Source organism: Crocodylus porosus, unplaced genomic scaffold (genome assembly GCF_001723895.1).
Source record: "Crocodylus porosus isolate Cpor-Errol unplaced genomic scaffold, CroPor_comp1, whole genome shotgun sequence".
Taxonomy (NCBI): Eukaryota; Metazoa; Chordata; order Crocodylia; family Crocodylidae; genus Crocodylus; species Crocodylus porosus.
Window position 1 is genome coordinate 191392092 of NW_017728886.1, and position 21968 is coordinate 191414059.

Consider the following 21968-nt stretch of genomic DNA (forward strand, 5'->3'; position numbering starts at 1 on the left):
TACATTATGCTTTTTATCTGTAAAATCACCAAGTATTTCCATAAAAGGTGAGGAGACTGAAAAACACAATTTCCCAAGGTCACAAAATAGATGAACTGGGAACACAACCAGGGTTTTCTGATTCCTAATCATGTTTCTTATCTGCCAAACCTCACTACCCCCTTGTGTTATTTTTGGACCTTAATAATTCATTGTAGTATGAATTTTAGATTGCTTAACAGGTTCTTAATTTCAGTTGGTTCTAGCAATGTTAACAGATGATTCTTTTACCCCCAGAAAAAGTTGCTTTGAATTCAGAAATGCTGAAACCACCTCAGATATGCAATGACCTGTACATCAATCATTTTTTCAAGAAATGAAGGTCGTAAACCTGTCCCTAAGCTAGATCTGCCACATAAGATGTGTATTTCAGGGAAGAAAGATTTAGAGTTTTGCAAGTGATCAGATGATTTATCAGGAATGTCTCCCGTAGTAAAACTGAGTTCTAGAATAATGTGTCATTTACTTTTACATATATAGTGCTATAAGTGGCTGGTATCACACATGCCCTGAGGACTCCCAGGCTTTGCTTACGATCTAGCAGTCTGATCCATGGTACAACAGTCCACCTGAATGGATCAGACTATGTGATTGTGACCTATGCTTAGACAGTTGTTTAATCAAAAGAAAAAGGGATGCACTGAGAAAAAGGACAGATATGTTTATAGTTTTAAGATTGTATGGGTACTCAAATTTCTTCTCATTTAAAATCTTGATCTCTATCAAATCATTATGCTATTTTAAGTTGTTAAAAAAAATCAATGGCAAAAAAGTCAATTCAACAGGTCACAAGTAACTGGATTCTTGGTCTAATGGGTGTTTCAAGCTGTAACCAAAAGCCTCTTGATGGAAAGAAATTCCAGTTCATCTGACATTATTTGACAGAAAGGTTAAATGATTTGGTAATTTTGACAGTAATTCATTAAATTACTGGCTAACTTTTAAAAAATGCCTTGTGTATCATCATTAAACGTTGTGTCAGTTCCATATACAGATGAAGACTTTACCAAGCATGAAAAGTTTATTTTTTTATGACTCCTTTCCATCAGCCCGAATGTTCAAAATTGATGCACAGAATGCTCTTCAACAGGTTAATCTCTTTCTTGCAATCAGAAATCAGTTAACCATAGTATGTAGGAGAGTTATAGTGTCTAATTTACTACATGGGACAGACACTTAGTCGTGATGTTTAGTCATCTTCCTTATCAAATGTATTGGACAAAAAAAATAAAATATAATTTATGGCTTCAGGCAGCACTGAGAAAAACATACACCTGTGTTTTTGCATGACTGGCTGCTTGTCAGAGCTTGCATAGACAACTGTGAAGTACTACTTTCCCAAATCATGAAACACTCTACTTATTTCTGCTGTGTTTGAGATTATCGTATCAGCAACATCTCCGTTGAGACACTGATTCTCTGTAAAGTAGGGGTAGAAGCAAACCCCAGCTGCATCCTGGAATAAGACTGGATCACTGACAGCCCTGGCTCCTTCTCTTGCCCATTCATTTTTGGGCAACCTGAACCCATACATATGTGCAGAAGGAGCAGAACCTGCACTCCTTTGGGCTCTGTGCAGCATGCATAGGAACACCCGCTTCTTATACTCTAATCCTTAAAATTTAGGGCCAGTTGCAGCCTGGCTCACAAACTTCTGACACTATTAGTAATTATTTTAGGAAGCCCTAGGAAATCTTAGCACCAAATCTAATAACTTCTCTGGCTAGTGAGCCTTCAGCCCTTCTGGTCCTGATCACAACAGAAAACCAACACTTGGAGGCTCTTACTACACACACTGAAATCTTATACAAAAAAGATTCACATTCCCTTTTAAGTTACTCTTGTGCAATACTAGAAGAAGTAGAGAACAAGTTTTTAAGAAACAAAAGTACTTACTGAGCAAGATGATGATACAAAGCAGAATTGCAATGATGGCACCTGTGCCAAGCCCTGCACCAACAATCCGATCTATATCAGTACAGTCTCCATTTATGTCGCATTGGCAAAATTTCACCTTCAGAACAGAAGTGCTGGATGCATGAGGATTTCCAGAATCTGTGATTATTACTGGGACATCGTAGATACCAGCCTCAAGGAATCGGAGCCTTAAAGAAAGTTGGGCATGATCACCTGAATGAGAAAATAAAGTGTGCATAAAAAATATGATGTATTGCTGATATGGATTTCAAATAAGAATCAAAAACTTACAGCATTTGAACTCTTTGTTAACCTTTTACTACTGAATGTGCTGCATGTCATACAAGATCAAACTCTTTTATCACTATAAACTTTTTTAGTTTCTAAAACCTTTCATTCTCAGGGGAGCCCATAGTACTGCCATTTGGTAAAATTTTATTGACATTAACTTAAAAATTCAAGCTTCTAGGCAAATAATCCTCAAACAAAATGAAACAACGCACAATGTGCGAAGAGTAGTTTCTTTAAAATGATCAAATTTTTTAACGTAAATTATTTTACCACTGATACGAATGATGGTCCAATTCCTCTTAATACTAGCTGGCGAATCTGGTAGCTCAAAGGCAAATGGCCCTGCATTTGGATCGATGTCAGGGTCTGTTGCTGTGATGTTAATTGCATTGGGTTGTGGTGTTTCACAGGTGGTAGCTTCTTTAGGATTCACTTGGGGTGCATTATCATTAATGTCAAGCAAGTATATTTGAAGTGTGCCAGTCCCACTCATAGGAGGAATTCCTTAAAAGAAAGACAGACAGACTTGAGCCTGCTTCTTATTACACACAGTTACAATATTTCAGACAAACTGGTTCCACTGCCACAGGCTAAAGAAATATACAAATCTACTTTGGGATTTTGGCATTACGATCCAATCTCACATTAGGATAGGATCATGAAAATATTTAAATGTTTAACTCTTCCACTTCATAAAAGCAAGTGAGCATGAAATTCACACATCAGAGCCTCAGTTTCCAAATACAGGAACAAAGAAATTGCCAGATTGGTTCTCAGTAGTAGTTTTTCTACACCAGCAAGCTATCTGCAACAGTAGAGATCAGCAGATGCTTCAGAGGAGGTGGACACGTGTATATTTGGGACCCTTTCAAAGGGAAATGAAGCAAAACCACTCCAACTCTAACACTGTTAAAGTTGGAACAGTTTTGCTATGTCTGAATCATTCTGAGCTTGTTCACACATAATAATCAGAACATAAACAGCTGAGGCCTTCTTGAAAGGGTTCCAAGTGAACGTGTCCACACCCAGAGAAAGATGCAAATAACAGTGTAGTGGGCTGATGTGGTATAATCCACCCCCCAGAGAAGTCTCTTCCCAACTCTGAACAGGTAGACTCACTTTAGCCAAAAGGCTTTAGAGCCCTTCCAAAAACCCATTATTTTTGTACTGATTATTGTAAATCTGGATACTATTGTTATCTGTACAGGGTATCCAACTGTTTTTTAAACGTTACTAAATGTTGTCCTTGGAGATAATTTACAGCAGCTGATTTTAACTTGCTTCTTTCCCTTGTTCATATGTTCTGAAGCAAAAATGCAAGTGTCTGACCTTCCTTTGCTATCACATAGCATTTTGATGTGTTATGTTTCTGCTTATTCTCCTGTTGCAGGTAAACAATCCAACTTTTTTTTTTCAGGTCATATGAGCACATTTACAGAGTATAAAATATTATACTCCGGGTACTTTTTTTTCCTGAGGTGATGTGACACGTAAATAAAACAGTATTCCAGGTGAGGGTAACCATCAATTAATACACTTATATTTTCATTCTTTTTTCTATATCCCATTCCTTAGGCATCCTAAACATCTCTTTGCTTTTTTTTATTTCAACTGCGAGCAAAGATTTTCAGTGAGAAATCTACAACTATGTCCAAATCCTTTCCCTGAGGTGGTACAGTTATATTAGAACTTCAGATAGGGCATTTTCCCCCTGCTGCATATTATTCTGCATTGATTAAACAGTGAATTTCATCTGCCATCCAGCTGGACATTTACCAAGCTTGAATTAGGCCTCCTGAGGTTCTTCAGATTTCTGTGCAGTTGAGTCACCTAAGTAACGTTGTGTCATCTGCAGAATTTGCTACCTTCCCGCCTATCGGCTTTCTAGATAGCTAAAAAAATGCATCAACTTTAGTTTTACCACAGAATCTTGTTGTATCCATTTATTGGTTTTCACTGTGACAAAACACTGATAGTTATTCCTTCATTGCTCTTTCTTAGTACAATATTATGCCATTTAAATGTACAAAGGAAAACCTTTTGCAAATATCTACATGTGAACACCCACCATTGTCAGATGCAAGGAAAGTAGCATTATACATGTTGTTTTGCACGTATAGTGACTCTCTGTCCAAAACAGCAGTTGTAGTTATCTGTCCATTAACTGGGTCTATTTTTAGCCAGTTTGCAGGATCTGAAAGTTTGGAGTACCTGCAGAGTTGACCATAAGATTTTTTATTCATCTTATAACATGCTTTAAAAAATGAAACAGAACAATACCTTGTAAATAGTTTAATTCTGAAGATCCCTGTGTTTGATACCATTTCTATACTTTAAAAGATTCAGTTTATTAAGTTATATCCAAAAATCTAGGTATGCAGGTACTGTTTTAATGTTGATACTGTTTTTCAAAAGCTTCACCATTTAATTTGTCATATACCTCAATTCTATGAAAGTTGTACATCACTGACTGAGAAGTGAATATACCTTCCATAGATTACTATGATACATATTTTTCTTAAGTTATTTCTGACTTATTATTACAGGGGTACAGAGGTTGTAACTCTCTTATGATTGAAATATTTCAAGATATTCCCATAGTTTGCTTCTAGCACAAAGGCTGTTTCTAGTCTCTTAATTTCTATGTGTATACATGCAGAGAGGGAGTACAGACCAACTATTCTACTGGTTCTATTATTCTACCTACTCAGCACCACCTGATGTCAAATGACTGCTATTTTATGGAGGCTAGAAGCATTGTCAACTTACTGTACTATACTTCTCTGATCCTGGTTTGTAAGAACAGTATCCTTTCAAAACGATCTTTCGTTACAAAAAGCACCTTGCTATTGTATTAATAATTAGTCTAAAACTTCAAACCATCTTTGCTAATGTGATTTTAAATAATAATCATTAAAGCCCTAAAAAAACCCACAGTGACTCTCAGCCAAAAGCAGGATTTGAGCAATAACTAATACATAAAAATAAAAGTAAAAAACCCCCTCTTTTTGCAAGGAAAGCATGAATGAAATGAGTTTTTGGCTACAAGTTTTGGAAATGGTGATAATAAATCTTGTTCTAAGGCAGGGCAGACATACAGCTGGGCCACCACTACTAGAATATATCATATATTCAGCAAGTTTTAGGAATTTAAATATAACCTTAAGCAACCAAACTGTATTCTCTATGACTATCCATACTCTTGAACATTATGCATACACTTATATTATCTTGATGACCTGGACCCAATAAACAGAAGATGATGCTACAAGCCTCTGTATGGATTTGTATGGTGTATATGACTTCCTGGCTAGATGTCTTCCAGCATAATTCCACACTGGAGGAGTGGCAGAGGTTGGCTTAGTGGTATTCTGTGGCAAACTGAATAATTCCTTATGCATGGCCGTTTAAATCTCTAGCCCCCTGAAAACAGAAAGGCAGCATTTCTGCTTTGTTTCAAGTCTTCACATCACGCATGGGAGGAATGGGGGGCTGGAGGATTTGCTCCAGGTTTTCACATTACCACTGTGGAATATGACAATCCTCTTCCTTGGATCTCAAGCATATTTTAACAACCCTTGCAGCAGCAGGATACTGGCTGCCACTGAGTCCTTGCTTTACCTGTGGCAGGGTGCTATGCCTTGTAGTGCAAAGGACTGACTGTATAGTTTTAGTAACATGTTAAAGCAAGGATATACTTGTTCGTATAAGGATGATCCTGCCTCAGCCAGGGGGTTGGACTTAGAGAACTTCAGAGGTCCCTTCCAGCCCTACTTCTCTCTGACGACAGCAATATAGTTTACACTATACCTTAAAGTAGTTTGCTGCATGTAGCGATCTGGGTCCTGAGCTGTGAAACTTGTTAATAGGTTACCAGCAAGTAGCCCTTCCTCTTGACGTATAAGCTTAGGATTTGGCACAAAATACGGACTCTCATTTACATCAATTACTGTGATGGATACAGTTGCTGTTGACTGAGGAGGATGCTGAATTCCTTTGGCCAAAGGCACTTGATTTTCCGCAGCTACAGTTAGTACAAACATCCTATTTGTCTCAAAGTCTATGGGCTGGCAAAAGGGAAAGGGAGAAAGGTTTGTAGTTACTCACAGCTGTGACAGGGATACAAATAACATTTCAAATATATTTTTCATATTTTATTTATAATACTTATATTGAGACATAAAAACAGTGCCTAAACAAAATTTAAATCCCTCTGGGTAGCCTAAAATCACCATTTTTAAGCCACATTGAGGAAATGTGTCTACATGTGTGTGCCCTTCATGAACCTTAAAAATGGCAATTTAAGGTTATATGAGCCTAAATCTGATACTTGCATAAAGCAGGTATCAAACTTGGGTGCAAACAGCTAAGTCACATTAGCGTACGTGTAAATGTGCTAATGGGCATGAATACAGTATGCGTCAGTGGACAGGCACCATGTTAATGTGCATTAGCATGTCTGCACATGCGCTAATGCAACTTAGGTATTTGCATTTAAATTTAATGTGCCTTAATTCGCATTGGTGCGTCCATGTGTAGATGCGCTCCTAAATAGCCTTAACACACCTTAAACAAATGCACGTGAATTACGTATGTATATGCATGACCTTTGATACCACAATAAGTATACAGCTTGCATTTTTTTTAGTTTAGAAAAAATATCCTTAAAGGCCTTTAGGGATTTTAGAATTTTTAAATTTCTGCAGTGGCTCTTTTGGCACAAAGTATAACTAGGAACTTCTCACAGCTAAGAAGTTGAGGGCCACTGATGGCACAGGTGACCCTGACAAGGAGGCCGAGTGACTATTTTCATCTTTATGAGTGCATTCCTTTTCTAGTGGCTGGTTATCCTTAAACCCAATACAAGCTTAAACCTTCCCTGATTTTCCTAAAAAATATATTTTTATTTGCCTAGATTTACTTTTTTTACTCTATTCTGTACATTTAAAGTACAGAAAGCAATTTAAAGTAATCTGAAATATTTGAAACAAATTTCACACTTGGGGTTTTAATTGCTTCTTATTTACACTGGTTTGGTTTTATTTCAGTCTCTTTCTTTCTTTTTTTTTTTGTTAGCTCTTCCAGAAGATAAGTTTGTAAGTGTCCACAGAGCTGGAGTAGTCTAAATGCAAAGCACATAGGCCAAAAACAGGCAGTCATTTCAGTCGTAGAAAATTCTGGGAAATTTCTGTTACTGGAAGTCTTTCCAGGAGACAGAGCACTACAGGCATTCAGCTAGTAGTTGCCCCCTTTCCCCTGCTCTCGGCACCTTAACTAGACTAGGGTAATCCTAGTGTGGGGAAGGTGTGGTAAACTGTGGCTGTTTTATTCCCTAGGAGTGGAAAAGTGGGTAAAGGCTCCTCACATCTTCCCACACTGGAATTGGCGAAAGTAGCGATCTCTACTTTGCTCCCACTCTCCAACAGTCCCTGGGTGCACTCAAGTGGTATGGAAGCATAAAGACATTCTTTCCTGTGGGAGAAACCTGACAAACAAGTACGCTTGCAGGAGAGCAGAGATACTCCCAATAGAAATGTAACACCTGTAACAACCACAGTCAAATGTTTTGTTGGCAGAATCATCTATTACAACCCGTACCTTTGGAGAGGTTAAATTATACATGGAAATGCATGCTGTGTAAACTAAACAGCTGTATAAAGATACAGATTTCTTTTTCAAAAAGTGCCGAAATGATTTTTAAAAAGCTGCATCTCAAGCTGAAATGTTAACATTTTCAGCCAAAGTGCCAGATTTCATAACACACTACCTTCTTAAGCAGATGGCCCAGAATAGATAAACTAAGACTTGGAACCCTTATCAGACAGACAAGAAAAGAGACTATTCCTTGACAGATTTAAATCATAATACTGATTTTTTTTTTTTATTATTGCTTAAAAACAAGTCACCCCTTAATCCAGGAGTACCTTGACTGGTAAAAAGGATAAAGAGGTTATTCCATGAAAGGTGTTTAAATTAGGTTTTTAGAAACAACATTCTTTAAAAGCCTTTTGAAGAGTAGCCTCCTACTACTGTAACCACTTCTCTTCCTCTCCAATATTGCCTTGACTGTTTATTTTGTGTTAACTACTTAATGGGAACATATTGGAATAATAACAGTAGGTGATAAGTGTCCTGACTAATGGAGGTCAGATGTTGACCAAAAGGTAGCAAGCAGTTTTATTTACCACTGCAACAAATAGTAGGTAATATCAGCTTTGACTACATACAATACCTTAAACAAATGGCTGCAACTAATTATATTTTTGGCAATAGTGTATAATGTCATTTAAAAATTATCTAACCAAATTTTAAATAGCGAAAGTTAAGAATGCAGAGACAGTCACGTATGGAAGCATTCCAGAAGACAAATGGGCTTACTCTTAGAAGGAAGATGTGTACATTTCTTTAAATTTCAGGTATCGCCATGACCTCAGGGTTTAACCAAAGGGACATATTTATGTGCATATTCTCACTTATTTATGCTCTTCCATTTAATCTGAATCTTCTTAATTAAACAATCACTTACCTTCACTACAGTTACCAGCCCATCATTACTATTTGGATCAGTGAGGATAGTAAATCGTCCTGTAGGATCTCCACCAGTCATTCGGTACACTGCATTCCAGGCAGGGGTGTGTGGTTGGTCTTTATCGGTAACAGTTAGATTAGCTACTATTACATCCACTCTGTTTTCAGGTACTTCACCGTAGAACTACAACAAGAGGAGCTCCCTTTTAACACTGGTGTAGAGGAGCAGTGTGCAATAATCATGATCATACAGGTGGGTATTCAGCCCAGACTTGAGACATCATGAGAAAAATCTCATCTAGTGTATTGCCAGGCAACAAATCTTTAAAGCCTATTTGAATGGGAAACTGAGGTACAAGAAATCATCCACAGACTAGATTGTATTAAGCATGGTTTAAACAGGGGGTAAGGATTCTTATCTCATTAACTGGATTGGCTTTTGACTCCTTTGTTCCTATGGGTTTATTGCCTGCGTGCTTGCCTTTCCCAACACTGCCTCCTCTCCCTTCTGCTTTTGTATTCAAATTTCTCTCCTCTTAGACACAGCATTGTGCATATTATTTCACAGCATCTGATAAAGTGAGCTTTGGCTCACAGAAGCTTATACTATATATGTATATCTACTTTGGTTAGTTTATAAGGTAGAAATCTACCCAGACTTCTACTCTGACAATTTCTACCAGCTCTGGATCCTACACTGAATATTCCTACTGTCTAGCTTTATTCAATTTGACCAAAATAATCTCCAATATGCTCGTAGGGGAAGAAACCCCCACCCCACCCCAAACAAGCACTTTAATAAAGGAGAGTACAACCTGGCTGTCTACCACTATCAGATGATAACAATCTAGCAAACTAAAAACCTGGTACAGATTTGGTACTTTAAAAATAAACCTTTGATTTGTACTAAGTGTAGTATATTCTAAGAGATAATTTATGCCCTTTGTTAGACATAAGCAGCCCAGCAGGAAACTGAATAAAGTAAAAATATTTTCAATTCATAAGTACAATAAGAAAAATTCTTCAGTAATAGCCATAAGCATTCAATTCCTTTAATAAAGCCTATACTGTACTTACAGTCATAGCAGTGAACTCTGGAGGATTATCATTGACATCTGTCACAGTTATGACAGCAGTTGCAGTGTTTGAAAGACCATATGTTGGGTTTCCTTCCATGTCTGTAGCTTGAATTATTAAAGTGTACTGCTGTACTTTCTAAAACATAAAATAAAGCCAACGTAAGTTATAGACAAAACTGACATTCTAGCAGGACAGAAAGTGTTCCCTAAACTGTTTTACTAGGCATGGAGCCCATCATACTCTTCCTTCTAGTTACATTACTTATGGCCGAATCAGAGTTTACATCACCAGAAGTCCAGCACCAGCTTGCATCCAAATATATTTAAACTGCTCGCACTTTTAATTCTGATTAGGGAGGGCTGTATGCATGGTCTGAATACTGAAAGAACTTTATAAAGTTACATTTATTTCTCCAGATTTAAAATTTGACATATATTTATGTTTTTTTTAACAAATGGGAAAAAATTGGGGTTGACCATGAATTAGTTAAATCCTGAAGAGCTTAGGAGATCTGAGCCAACGCATGCTGTTGGCCAAATGACCACAACTGCCAAAGCTCTGCTGTAGCAAAGTCTAAGCATAACAGTTTAGCTGCAATGTCTTGATATCACTATGGAAACTGGAGCCATCAAAGCTAACAAAGTAACTCATAAAGACACTGGAGGAAAAAAATTCCAAACCTGATTATTTCCATAAAAGTTAAACATTCCAAAGATGATACCCCCTTCCCTCCCCTAACTTTGCCAATGTCAGTTGCTTTGAACGTTGCTAAAAACAACCCAAAGACCCGAGAATCTTTATTCTTAAGTCATTGCTGGAATTATGCCAGGACTTGCTGAGCCTCAGCCTTATAGCTATGAACAAAATATGTGCGATTAAGGCTTGACCTCAAACCCAACTAGATCTATCCTACTAAAATTTGTAAAGTCATCTTTTTTAAACAGTTACAAAGGTATTTTTGAATACAGCTTAAAACAGTCTTTATTATTCTCTGTTTATTTACATTTCACAATCAAACTTAAGTTATACTTTGCTTCATTCACCAATTCAGTTCCAGCTTTAAAGCTAGCTCAGTGAGAGGATATTATTGCCTCAAATTCAGTTCCTCTTCCCAGAAGAAAACTGGCAAAATGAGAATTTATTACTTTCATGAATGGTTTATTGAAACAGCTAAAGAAAAAAATTCTGTCAAATATAAATACTCAGAGACTAGCATAACATTTTTCCCCTAAGAAGCCACAGTCCTTTTGAGATTACTTGAAAACCTAGAGGTATGCAATTGATTATTTTACCTAATAAGAACTTAAGAAGTGGAAAACTGAATGACTTCTACACAAGATATTTTTAAGTAATGTAGACAGATTCCACTCACTTAAAATTTTCTTTTCTTCCACACCACAAGTTTATACTTCTTCAGATACAAGGGGCTGCATTTTTAAAGTATGTATACAAACAAGCATGTGCATCCTAAGATTTAAATACAAAATATCCAAGGCCTAATTCAGCAAATATTCCTGTTTATAGAAGATACACATTTGCTGAAATCTCACAGGTTTATAGGCAAGATCCAAGTCAAGCTTCCAGGTGCCTAAACAGACTTAGGAAAAATGTAGGCTTGTGAGCCTCAAAGAGCAATTTAAGCCCCAGTAGGAGAAGAGAAGGTTGTAACTCCATCCCCCAGAGAACAAGCCATCTGTGCTTACCCTTGCTGCAGATACCCAACCCCTTTGCGGTAAGGGTAAGCACAGGTATGAGACCAGCAGGGAGATCTGGAGAGGGCAGTGCTGTAGATAAGATAGGCAGCTCAGTATAGCTGCAATCTATGCCAGTCTGGGGTGGCTCATAGATTTCATAGACATTAGAGCTGGAAGGGACCTTGGAAGATCAGAGTCCAGCCCCCTGCCCCAGGGGCAGGAAGTCAGCTGGGGTCATAGGTTCCCAGCAAGATAAGCATCCAATTTGCTCTTGAAGGTGTTCAGTGTAGGTGCTTGAACCACCTCTGCTGGCAGGCTTTTCCAGACCTTGGGGGCTCGGACAGTAAAGAAATTCTTCCTTACGTCCAGCCTGAAATGGTCTTGTAGTAGTTTATCACCATTCAACCTCGTCATCCCTCGGGGCGCTCTGGTGAACAAACGTTCCCCCAGATCCTGGTGGTCACCCCTGATAAACTTATAGATCACCCCTGAGCCTGCGCCTTTCCAGGCTAAAAAGCCCCATGGCTCTCAGCCTGTCGTCATAAACTCTGTTTTTCTGACCTCTGATCATGCACGTGGCTCTTCTCTGGAGTCTCTCAAGCTTCTCCACATCCTTTTTGAATTGTGGAGTCCAAAACTGGACACAGTACTCCAGCTGCAGCCTCACCAAGGCTGAGTACAAGGGTCAGACCTTCCTGGGTTGGATCCACCACCTTCAAGGTCAGGGTCTGGCCCAAGGTCCATAGGTTGCCTACTCCAGCCTTAGATACCTAGATTTTTTAGATGGCTCTATTCTGACCTGAAATGAACCCTGGGCATCTAACCTTGGGCTGCTATGCATGTGCAGAAATGATCCAAACTAGACACTTGACATTTAGTTCCCACTTAAGAACTGGAAGAAGCCTAAAATTCAGCTAGAGTCCCCAGTTCCTTATGCAAGATCAGAGCATGTCCAGGGATATTCTGGCAGCACAGTTCAATACTATTTTTACTGAACTGCTCACAATCCATCTCAAGACTAGAGGTGCAAGCATGGAACCCAGGACTTGCAATTTCCTGTGCAAGTGTTAAATAATTGGGCATGATATGGCAACCATTGCCAATGGCTCTGAGAGAGAGTGAATGGAAGAGGTGGTACACTTTATATCAGGGATTCTCACTGTCTGGCATGTGGAGTAATGACATCTGGTCCCTGGGAATCTCCACAGGTAAGGAATTTGATAGCAGAGGAGCAGTGGTAACATCACCCTCCTTGCTTCTAAATTCTCAAGCCCCCCACAATGGGTTGGAGCTGGGCCATGTCCTCTCCCCATCCACCCTGACACAGCCAGCTAGAGGCAAGGCCACACCTTTCCCCCCACAAAAGTTTTACAGCCTCCTCCTCCTCTTCACTGCTCTTTTGCAGCTCATATAGTGTCAAAGCCCAGATGATGGATGGCATGTTCCAAAATAAATGTATTAATGGATTTTCAAGAACTTGAACACAGTGAATCAGAACTTAGGTACATAGGTCCACGTAGATGCCCAAGAAGCGGAATAGAACCCGGCCTGGTATGCACATCTCCTTTATGGGCATCATGACACATTACTACACTAAGAGGCTACAGGACACTTTATATAAAAAACTGATTATGTTTTCAGAAAATGTTTAAACAGTGGCATTTAAAAAGCCTAGACACCCCTTTTTAAAGGTTTCCTTCACTAAATGAGACTAGGACACAGAGATAAAAGAATCGAAGGAAAACAACTACTGATATAACAAAGCAAATGTTCATTATTTAGTGCAAAAAAACAAACATAACATATAACAATCTCAGGGCAATCTTACGGCCATAAAATTCTGTGGCAGAAGCCCATTTATCTGGGCTATGAAGTCATAGGGTCTGAAAGTAACTGCCTCAAGGTAACTGTATGATGAAGGTTGTTTGGCTCCATGGCTACCCAACTTCTCTCTTTAAAAATAAATAATACTAAGATTTTGTAAAATTAAGCATTGTGTTGGCTTGCCTTGGGCCACGTTTTAACACACAGTGCCATATGATATCCAAATATTTTGTTTTTTCAGCATTCACATAAAATGCTGAACATCTAAGGATAGGATCTGGGAATTATTCAGTATCCCTTACATTCCAGCATCAGGTGGTTAGAGGGGTTGGTTCTTCCCATTTTACTGACAGCTGGGGAGCAGATGAATTATCCTTACAGCAACCCCTCTGAAAATGACCCATCAGCTACAGAGAAAAGGTAGGCCCATTCAGTCACTTTTTTCCATCTACCTTATCTGATGTATAAGATACATTCCAACCCCATGCCACATATCCCACCCCAGAAACAGTCTAAAAATAAGGTGCATCTTGAACATCTAGGTCATAACACAAAAAAGACTGAAATCATTATAATCAAAAACAAATCAAATTCATGTTAAAAACTTTAAAACAATAATTAATACCACATAGATATGTAAGTAGCTTTCAACAACTTCAATAAACAATTATTCTTCTGGATGTCAGAGAAGTGATCAGTCATTAGAACTAATGGCAAATTACTGAGGTGGAATGCATCCTTGATTGTTAATCTGAAGGCCTACAGGGAAGTTCTAGTATGGCAGCTGGTCCCATCTGTGGTAAATCATTTGGGTACAGCTGGTTGCTAAGCAATAAAACACCGAGGTATCATTTACATAGACTCCAAGTCTTTTTAAAAATACATGTCAAAGAGGACCTGAGGGTTCCAAAACCAGAGGTAGACGAATACCAGCCTTGCTTTTAATTAAAAGGGGCCATATGTCATTTGGTTTAATTCAAAATGTTCTTCTTCAAAGCAAATGTTTAGTCTTTCCACAGACTTCATGAAAACTGAAAAAATAACTGCAATAATCAACAGGTTTCATATTGATTTTTACAGCTTTCAGTAACAATTTCAGCCTACGTAATAGAGCTGCTAATTCTACAAGTGCCTACTGTGGTATAAAAATACGGGTGAGATACAGGTCAGGGTACACAGAGTTCAGAAGTTCTAAAAGGCCACAAAACACTCAGGCAGACAAGGTTCTTTGGGTAAATCCAATATCTTTCATTAGATCGACTCAAATAGTTGGAAAAATAATTCTTAGCAAGCTTTTGGGCACAAACACCCTTTGGCAGGAGGAGGAAGCACCTGCAGACGGTTTGTGCTCTTCCTGGATGGAGTAGTAAAGCAGCCAGAGGCCAGTATAGATGCAAGAAAGCTAGTCAGTTAAAATGTAAAATGAGGTGGTCAGTAGGTGAGAGAGAGATGGGAGGTGGGGAAGGGGAAATGAATGTAGCTGTAGCCAAAGGATGACAGACAGGAGGGTGCTGGGAAAACGCATAAGAATATATGGTAAAAAGTAGAGAGTTTACCTGGGGAGTCAGATGTTAGGCAGGTTATAATGTGTCATAAATCCAAGGTCTACATTTAGTCCTTGATTTTTTGTATCCAGTAGATCGATGAAGTTCATAGACTTGTCTGTGAAAGGTATTTTGTGAATTCCCTTTGAGGATTAGAACCGAGAGATTGGAAAGAGAGTGGCCGTCTTGTGAGAAATGTGCTGCCAGGTATTCTCGTCTCCGATACAGTTTCAGTGCATGTTCATTCTTGGTGCACAGTCATTGTTTGGTTTCTCCTACACATTTTCCATTACGGCATTTGGTGCATCGGGTGGGATATATAACATTTCTGGAGGTGCGGCTGTAAGAGCCAGGAATGCTGATGGTTCTGTTGTGGGATGTACTAATTGTGGGGGTGGTGGAGATATGTTGGCAGGTTTTACATTTCTTTACATGTCCGAACGATGTTTGTGCCCGAAAGAGGCCTGAGAAAAATTTTTCCAACTATTTGAGTTGGTCTATTGAAAGATATTGGATTTATCCAAAGAACCCTGTCTGCTTATGTCCTTAGACCAACATGGCTACAACCTACACCCCACAAATCACTCAGGTCATTGTTCTATTTATTCTGTTACTCCACTGATTAGAATATTTGCTTTAATTAGGTTTTTCAAAATGTGAAAAAAAAAACAGGGAAAAAAATTACTGTTGTCTGCAAAAGTTGGTATTAGATGCCTTTTGTAAGCTTTACTACCCAAGAGCATTAGAAACATTCAACAAATCATCCAGAAAATTTATCCTACTTGCATGCTGCAATGGCAGGGTTGGAAGTGGTACAGATAGAAAGCAAAGGTAGTTTCTTCCTCTTATTTTTGTGGGGCTTCTCTTTTCTCCTCTTGTGGAGGTTGGTGAGAGGCTGAGGTAGGAACTCCTCTCTGGAGAAACTCCTGCTGCTCTTGCTAACACTTTTTCTGCCACAGCACTCCCTGTGTAAGATTTGTAACTTACCAGATGTAAGGAGGTAAGCATGTTTATCAAGGAGGTAAGTGCACTGTCATTCCCGCTAGCATAAACTAACACAAAAAACACGAAAACTTTGCTGCGACCGTTAAGGACATGTGCTAGAAACCTGGAGGAACCTATGAATTTTGTGGTTTTTAGACTGAGGAACAGGAACCAAGTAAACTCCTTTCCAGTGCCTTTCCTTTTCCCTATAATTCACATGCAGATCAGAAGCCCCACATGTCCCCCTCCCAACTTTTTCTCTAAGATGACTCTTCCTTAACTTGGCAAAAGTGAGTCAAATTATACTACTAATTAAGTGAGACCAGAGACTTCACATTCTACTCAAAACATATACTGAAATAGCAAGTTCCAGGTTTTTACACACTGAGACACACTGACAAGGAGTACTGGTGGGCAGTGATGTATCAGTGGGAGGAAAAAAAGGGCATTTCTATTTCTGGAGTGAAGTCAGAGAGCAACATTTGTAAATAATGGACAAAATATTTTACATGCGTCTGAACATTTGTAATATACAATGCCACAGAACCTACAAAGTTAAATCCTGCCTTACCTCTCTGTCAAGCCCGGCTGCTACAGTGATAATATCACCAGTCTCATTGTTGATAGTAAACATATTTGGTGAGGGGCTGCTTGGGGCCTGTGATAAGATTCTGTATCTCAGCATCCCATTTAGTGCATTGGGATCATCAGCGTCAATGGCAGTAACAGTCATCACATAGGTTCCTATCGGCAGAGTAAATAATTAGTGTTATATAAACAGCACTCAGATTACACAAGGTCACTTAAAAGCACAAAATTGGTCCAAACATGTACTACTTTGGATAAACACTGAACATTCCTTGGCTTACTAAAACAAATGGATTAGCTGTGAGACTGACTATTAATAAAGTAATTAAGATATGGAATACAAGATAAAAATACTTGTGTTTATAAAATATCCAAGTTGCTTATTACTGAAAAAGCTCCATAAGCAATCAAAATCTGCAGTTCTTCCGTAAGCACGTGTAATTAATACAGTCTCTCAGCTTTAGTTTCCATGGTTGGGCCAAAAGAAACGCTCTGTAACCCAAGTTTAATTTTCAAATGCGAGTGTGTGGGTGTGTGTAGGGCAGGGAGGGGTAAGGAAATAAAAAAACCAACCAACCAACCAAACAAACAAAAACCTTTTCCTAGATAAGTTCTACTCCTTTCAAGTGCCAGCTTAGCTCTGCAAAATGGCATTGTATCTTTTATGTTAACTTTCTTAAAAATTTCATGTTGTACTGCTACTGTTGGAAAGTGGTTTCAGTCACACAGACAGCATACTTTTCTAACAACAAGGATTTCTTACCAGTAGAAAAATCAGGCTGGGAGCTGGGGTGAACATGCATTCAGCCCCCTTGCTGAAGAGCTATTCAGGCAAGCTCTCCAGCCAGGGGAGACTAGAGGGCTGCTCCTAGGGGGAGCCCATTACTCAACAGTCTGCCCTCTCCGCTGACTGGGAAGGGGGCAGTCTGTCAATAGGAAGTCCCCCATTTTAATCACCTCCTGGGAGAACCGGAGGCACGAACTGGGTGGGGAGTCTCCTTTTGTAATGGAAAGTTTTCTTGGGGCTCCAGGAAGGTTTCTGCCACAGGTGAATGTCCCTCTGTCCCTGCCAACCACCTGACAGGACAAGAGGAAAGTTTGCATACCAACCTCCTCTTGTATTTATTTCAGTTGCAACCCCATTTGACACATTATAGAGACTTGGATCTCCTGTAACTGATGGCATGTGTGTATCCATTTACATCTTTGTTCTGTTGACAGCATAACTGGGGCCAAAGCCATTTAATATAATCAAAGTGTAATAAAAAAAATGGCATTTAAAGTTTAGATTTTAGTCAGTATTTGGGCCCATAAATAGATGGACTGATTTTCAAAAGTAATGAGCATACAGAAGGTTAACACTTTTGAAAAATCACACCACTTACTCAGGATTCTGTCTGTTACTTTTAACTATCACATACATGGACATCACACAAACATTAAATATTGTGTGTATTTAATTTATACACAAAATATAACGTATTTAATTATTCAAATACGCCACATAGAATTTCCTGTGTACTAAGGAAGGTATTGACAAAATTGGTTTTACAGTCTTGACATTTTTTAAAAAAGGGACAGATTTAGGGTCACTGGTATCCTGCTTTAATATGCTACTTGATTAGCACTCAAGAATCTTCAGCATATATAAAAATCCAGTCACCATGGGATAAACAGAGACCTTTTTTTCTCAACAATGTATCATGCAGATACTGTATAATTATCTTTTTTAGCTTTTATTATTACTTTTAATCTCCTGATGGCTTAGTCTACTTGTTTAGTCATTAGGGGAAAGTTATTTTACAAAAAATGGGAGTATTACAAGGTCACTACTCAATGATATACAATAAGCTAATCTTCAGTGAGCTACAAAACAATCCCACAGCTTGGTATCCCTTAAAATATTTTTCTCATGGTTGCAATTCTGAATGGGGCCTTGGAGTGCTAGCAAAAGTAAATATTTATTATCTGTTTGTACAAAGAAAGCAGTCCCTCCCCATTCTCCCAGCCTTGTCATTTACTAGTTTGTAGAATGATATTTTTTTGTTGATATTAATTTTAGGATGCAAAATGTTACATTAAAATAAGAAAATGCTTAAATATTATCTGGGCTTTTTTTTTTTGGTTGTACTCAGAATTCTCCCTGAATTTTTTTTTTTTTAGATTCTAACTCTACTTTTTCCTCCAAAATTATCAAAGATATATTTATACCCCACCTCCCCCCTGTACTACTATATTTTACCTGGCTTTGATCCTTCAGCAACTGTCCCATTCCAAACCTGGTGTAAGAATTCAGGCCTATTGTCATTCATATCAATGACATTAATGACAATGTCAATAGGATTCTCCACCTGATTTCCATTTACATCCACTGCATGTGCTCTCAGCTGCAAAAACCATTAGGAATTATAAGGATTTGCAAAACATCTGAACGCAAATGAGATTAACACAGAATAAAGAATACTATTTTAAGCCCTTTGTGTTTCAGAATCTTTACTTGCTTCGCTATTGTGATCACCAACATTTTCAGTATACTCAGGGAGTCTTTGTAGATGGTGTTAAACACAAATCACTCGTGTGAATGTGGGGGCATGGGTATCAATTCTCTCTCTCTTTTCACATTTTGGTATTCTTTTTATTATTTTTTTCCTTTCTAAAAACTTGCTTGGTCCAAGCAAAAGTAGACTAATTCATTTTTGAAAGGTTTACTCAAAACGGACAGGTTGCTGTAGGGTGGGTTTGAGGCTTATCACAGCCTAATTGACACACTAAAAATTACTTATAGAATAATATTATTGCCTAATGTTTTATAGACATATATTTCTTAACACTAATTACCAGTGGAATGACTCCAGAACATGCAAACCTACACTTCGCTCAATTAATTGATGAAAAGGCAGAAGACCTCGTTACTAATCCATTTGGAACAAATATTTCTTCATTTTAATATATTTGGAAACAATATTTTGGAAACACTATTGCAAAATCATTTCAAAAGCACACTAAATGTTTAAAGTCTCAAAAAAGCATGAATAAGTGCTTTATACTGCTTGAAGAGATCCAAAGGCAGGGTGTAGCAAAACTTGTTTTTACTAAGCAACCCAAAATTCTAAACATTACATTTTTTCTAAGTGATTTTAGGTGACCAACAGGAAGCATCTTAAAGGACCATGATTTTCTGAAAATACTCAACATCTTCAGGCAGTCAAGCCTCTCCTAATTTGTCTCAAGTTGGACAGATCTAAACTCTCTCAAAAATGGAACAATCTCTCAAAAACAGAAAATTTAGGCCTATGTCTTTACAGGCAATTCTTTTACATCTTTAGGCACTTTATTCAGAAGTAGGCTCCACTGAAGTCCATAAAGCATATTTCTTGGTGTATAACTGGTTTTGTTTTTTATATATGCATATTAACATACTGCTTTTTCTGTCTTGTAAACTGAGGCTGCAATTACCATGCTGCAGTAATTTTTTGTCACTAAGTTAGAGAACTAGAAGGTAAAGACTTAAAAGCTATAAATATGTGGGGAACATGGCACAGGGGACACAATAGTAGGAGTCTACTAAAGACTTCCTAACCAGGAACAAGAGCTTGACCAGGAAATTGCCATGGAACTGGCCGAGGCTGCATGCTCTTGGTGCCTGACTGTCATGGAAGACTTCAACTACTCATACATCTCATGGGAAGAGCACTTGGCCAAATCTGAACTGTCACAAAGCTTCCTCACATCCATGGATGAGCTCTACCTGACTCAAGAAGTCTACGAACCAACAAGAGGTAAAGCACTGCTGGACCTGGTACTGGCTAAAGGGGATGATCTAGTCAACAACCTAAGAATCGAAGGAAAGTTGGGAGATGGTGAGCATGAGCTGATCACTTTTACTATCCATTGAAAAGCTGGCAAGTCAGTCAGCAATGCAGAAGTCCTCGACTTCAGGAAAGCTGACTTTGATAAACTCAGGAGGCTTGTCGTCGAGGCCCTAAGGGGCCATGACTTGACAGGGAGGAAGTCCAAGAGGAGTGGTTGCTCCTTAAGGGAGCAATCCTGAAAGCACAAGGGACGTCCATCCCATCTCGGAGGAAAGGTAGGAAAAGGGTACAACAAACCCCTTGGCTCAGCAGGGAACTTGTGGACCTCCTATGCCTAAAAAAAAGAGTCTTATAAAGGATAGAAGACGGGCATCACAACTAAGAAGGAGTATTCTGCACTGGTTCATACCTGTAGGGAGCGAACCAGGAAAGCCAAGGTTGCAACTGAACTCCAAATGGTTACACATATCAAGGACAATAAAAAGTCCTTTTTCAGATATGTGGGGAGTCAGAAGAAAAGCAAGGGTAACAGTGGACCCCTGCTAAACCAAATGGGACAACTGACAACAAACATCGAGGAAAAAACCAACCTGCTTAACAGGTACTTTGCATTAGTTTTTCATCAGCCCAAAGGGACTGCCTTGACTAGCATGATGTGGGACGGCCAGGGTGAAGGTGAATTTATACCCAGCATCAGCGTAGACCTTATAAAGGAACACTTTGAGAGGCTGGACACCTTCAAGTCACCAGGGGAAGCTGTGCACCTGACAGACTGCACCTCAGAGTACTTACGGAGCTGGCAGGCATCATAGCCCCGCCACTGGCAAAGGTATTCAAAAAACTTACGGCGTTCAAGTGAAGTACCTGAAGATTGGAAGAAGGCCAGCGTGGTGCCCATCTTCAAAAAAAGGGAGGAAAGTAGATCCAGGGAACTACAGGCCAATCCGCTTGACCTCAATCCCTGGAAAGATTCGGGGGGGGGAGGGGGGGGAGTGAATAAAAGAAACCATCCTTGACAAGCTGGCTGATGCCAATATCCTGAGGGACAGCCAGCACGGATTTGCTGTGGGTAGGTCTTGCCTGACCAATGTCATCTCCTTCTAGGACCAAGTGACATCTCACCTGGACAAGGGAGAAGAGATTGACATCATATATCTGGACTTTAAAAAAGCCTTTGATCTGGTGTCCCACGATCTCCTCTTAGAAAAACTGGCCAACTGTGGCCTTGGCTACGTCATAGTCCGATGGCTGGGGAATTGGCTCTGCGGTCTGACCCAGAGAGTGGTAATCGACAGGAGTGAATCATCATGGCGCTCCGTTACCAGTGGTGTCCCCCAAGGTTCTGTCCTTGGACCTGTTCTCTTTAACATTTTTATTAACCATGTGGACACTGGCGTTAGCAGTTGCACTGGCCAAGTTTGCCTATGACACTAAACTTTGGAGTAGAGCACCCACACCTGAGGACAGGATGGTAATTTAGGCTGACCTGAATAGGCTTAGAAAGTGGGCAGATATAAAACTGATGTCATTCAATACTGAAAAATGCAAGGTACTCCACCTCAGGGGAAAAAACCCACAGCACACTTATAGCTATGGCAGTGCTACGCTCGCTAGCACCACGGCCGAAAAAGAGAAGGGGGTCATGACTGACCAAAAGGTGAACAAGA

The 21968-nt window shown here is 39.1% G+C and overlaps 1 protein-coding gene across 1 annotated transcript in view; it reads right to left on the reverse strand.

Moving 5' to 3' along the window:
• Positions 1-21968, reverse strand: part of CDH2 (cadherin 2) — a 188292-nt gene that overhangs the window by 41394 nt on the left and 124930 nt on the right. Inside the window, exons 6-13 of the mRNA XM_019547330.1 lie at positions 18732-18876; positions 16473-16645; positions 9853-9990; positions 8774-8959; positions 6058-6314; positions 4316-4458; positions 2518-2751; positions 1936-2169 (exon numbers count right to left, since the gene is read on the reverse strand). Coding sequence (XP_019402875.1) covers positions 1936-2169; positions 2518-2751; positions 4316-4458; positions 6058-6314; positions 8774-8959; positions 9853-9990; positions 16473-16645; positions 18732-18876 — 1510 coding nt within the window. The remainder of the gene's footprint in view (positions 1-1935; positions 2170-2517; positions 2752-4315; positions 4459-6057; positions 6315-8773; positions 8960-9852; positions 9991-16472; positions 16646-18731; positions 18877-21968) is intronic.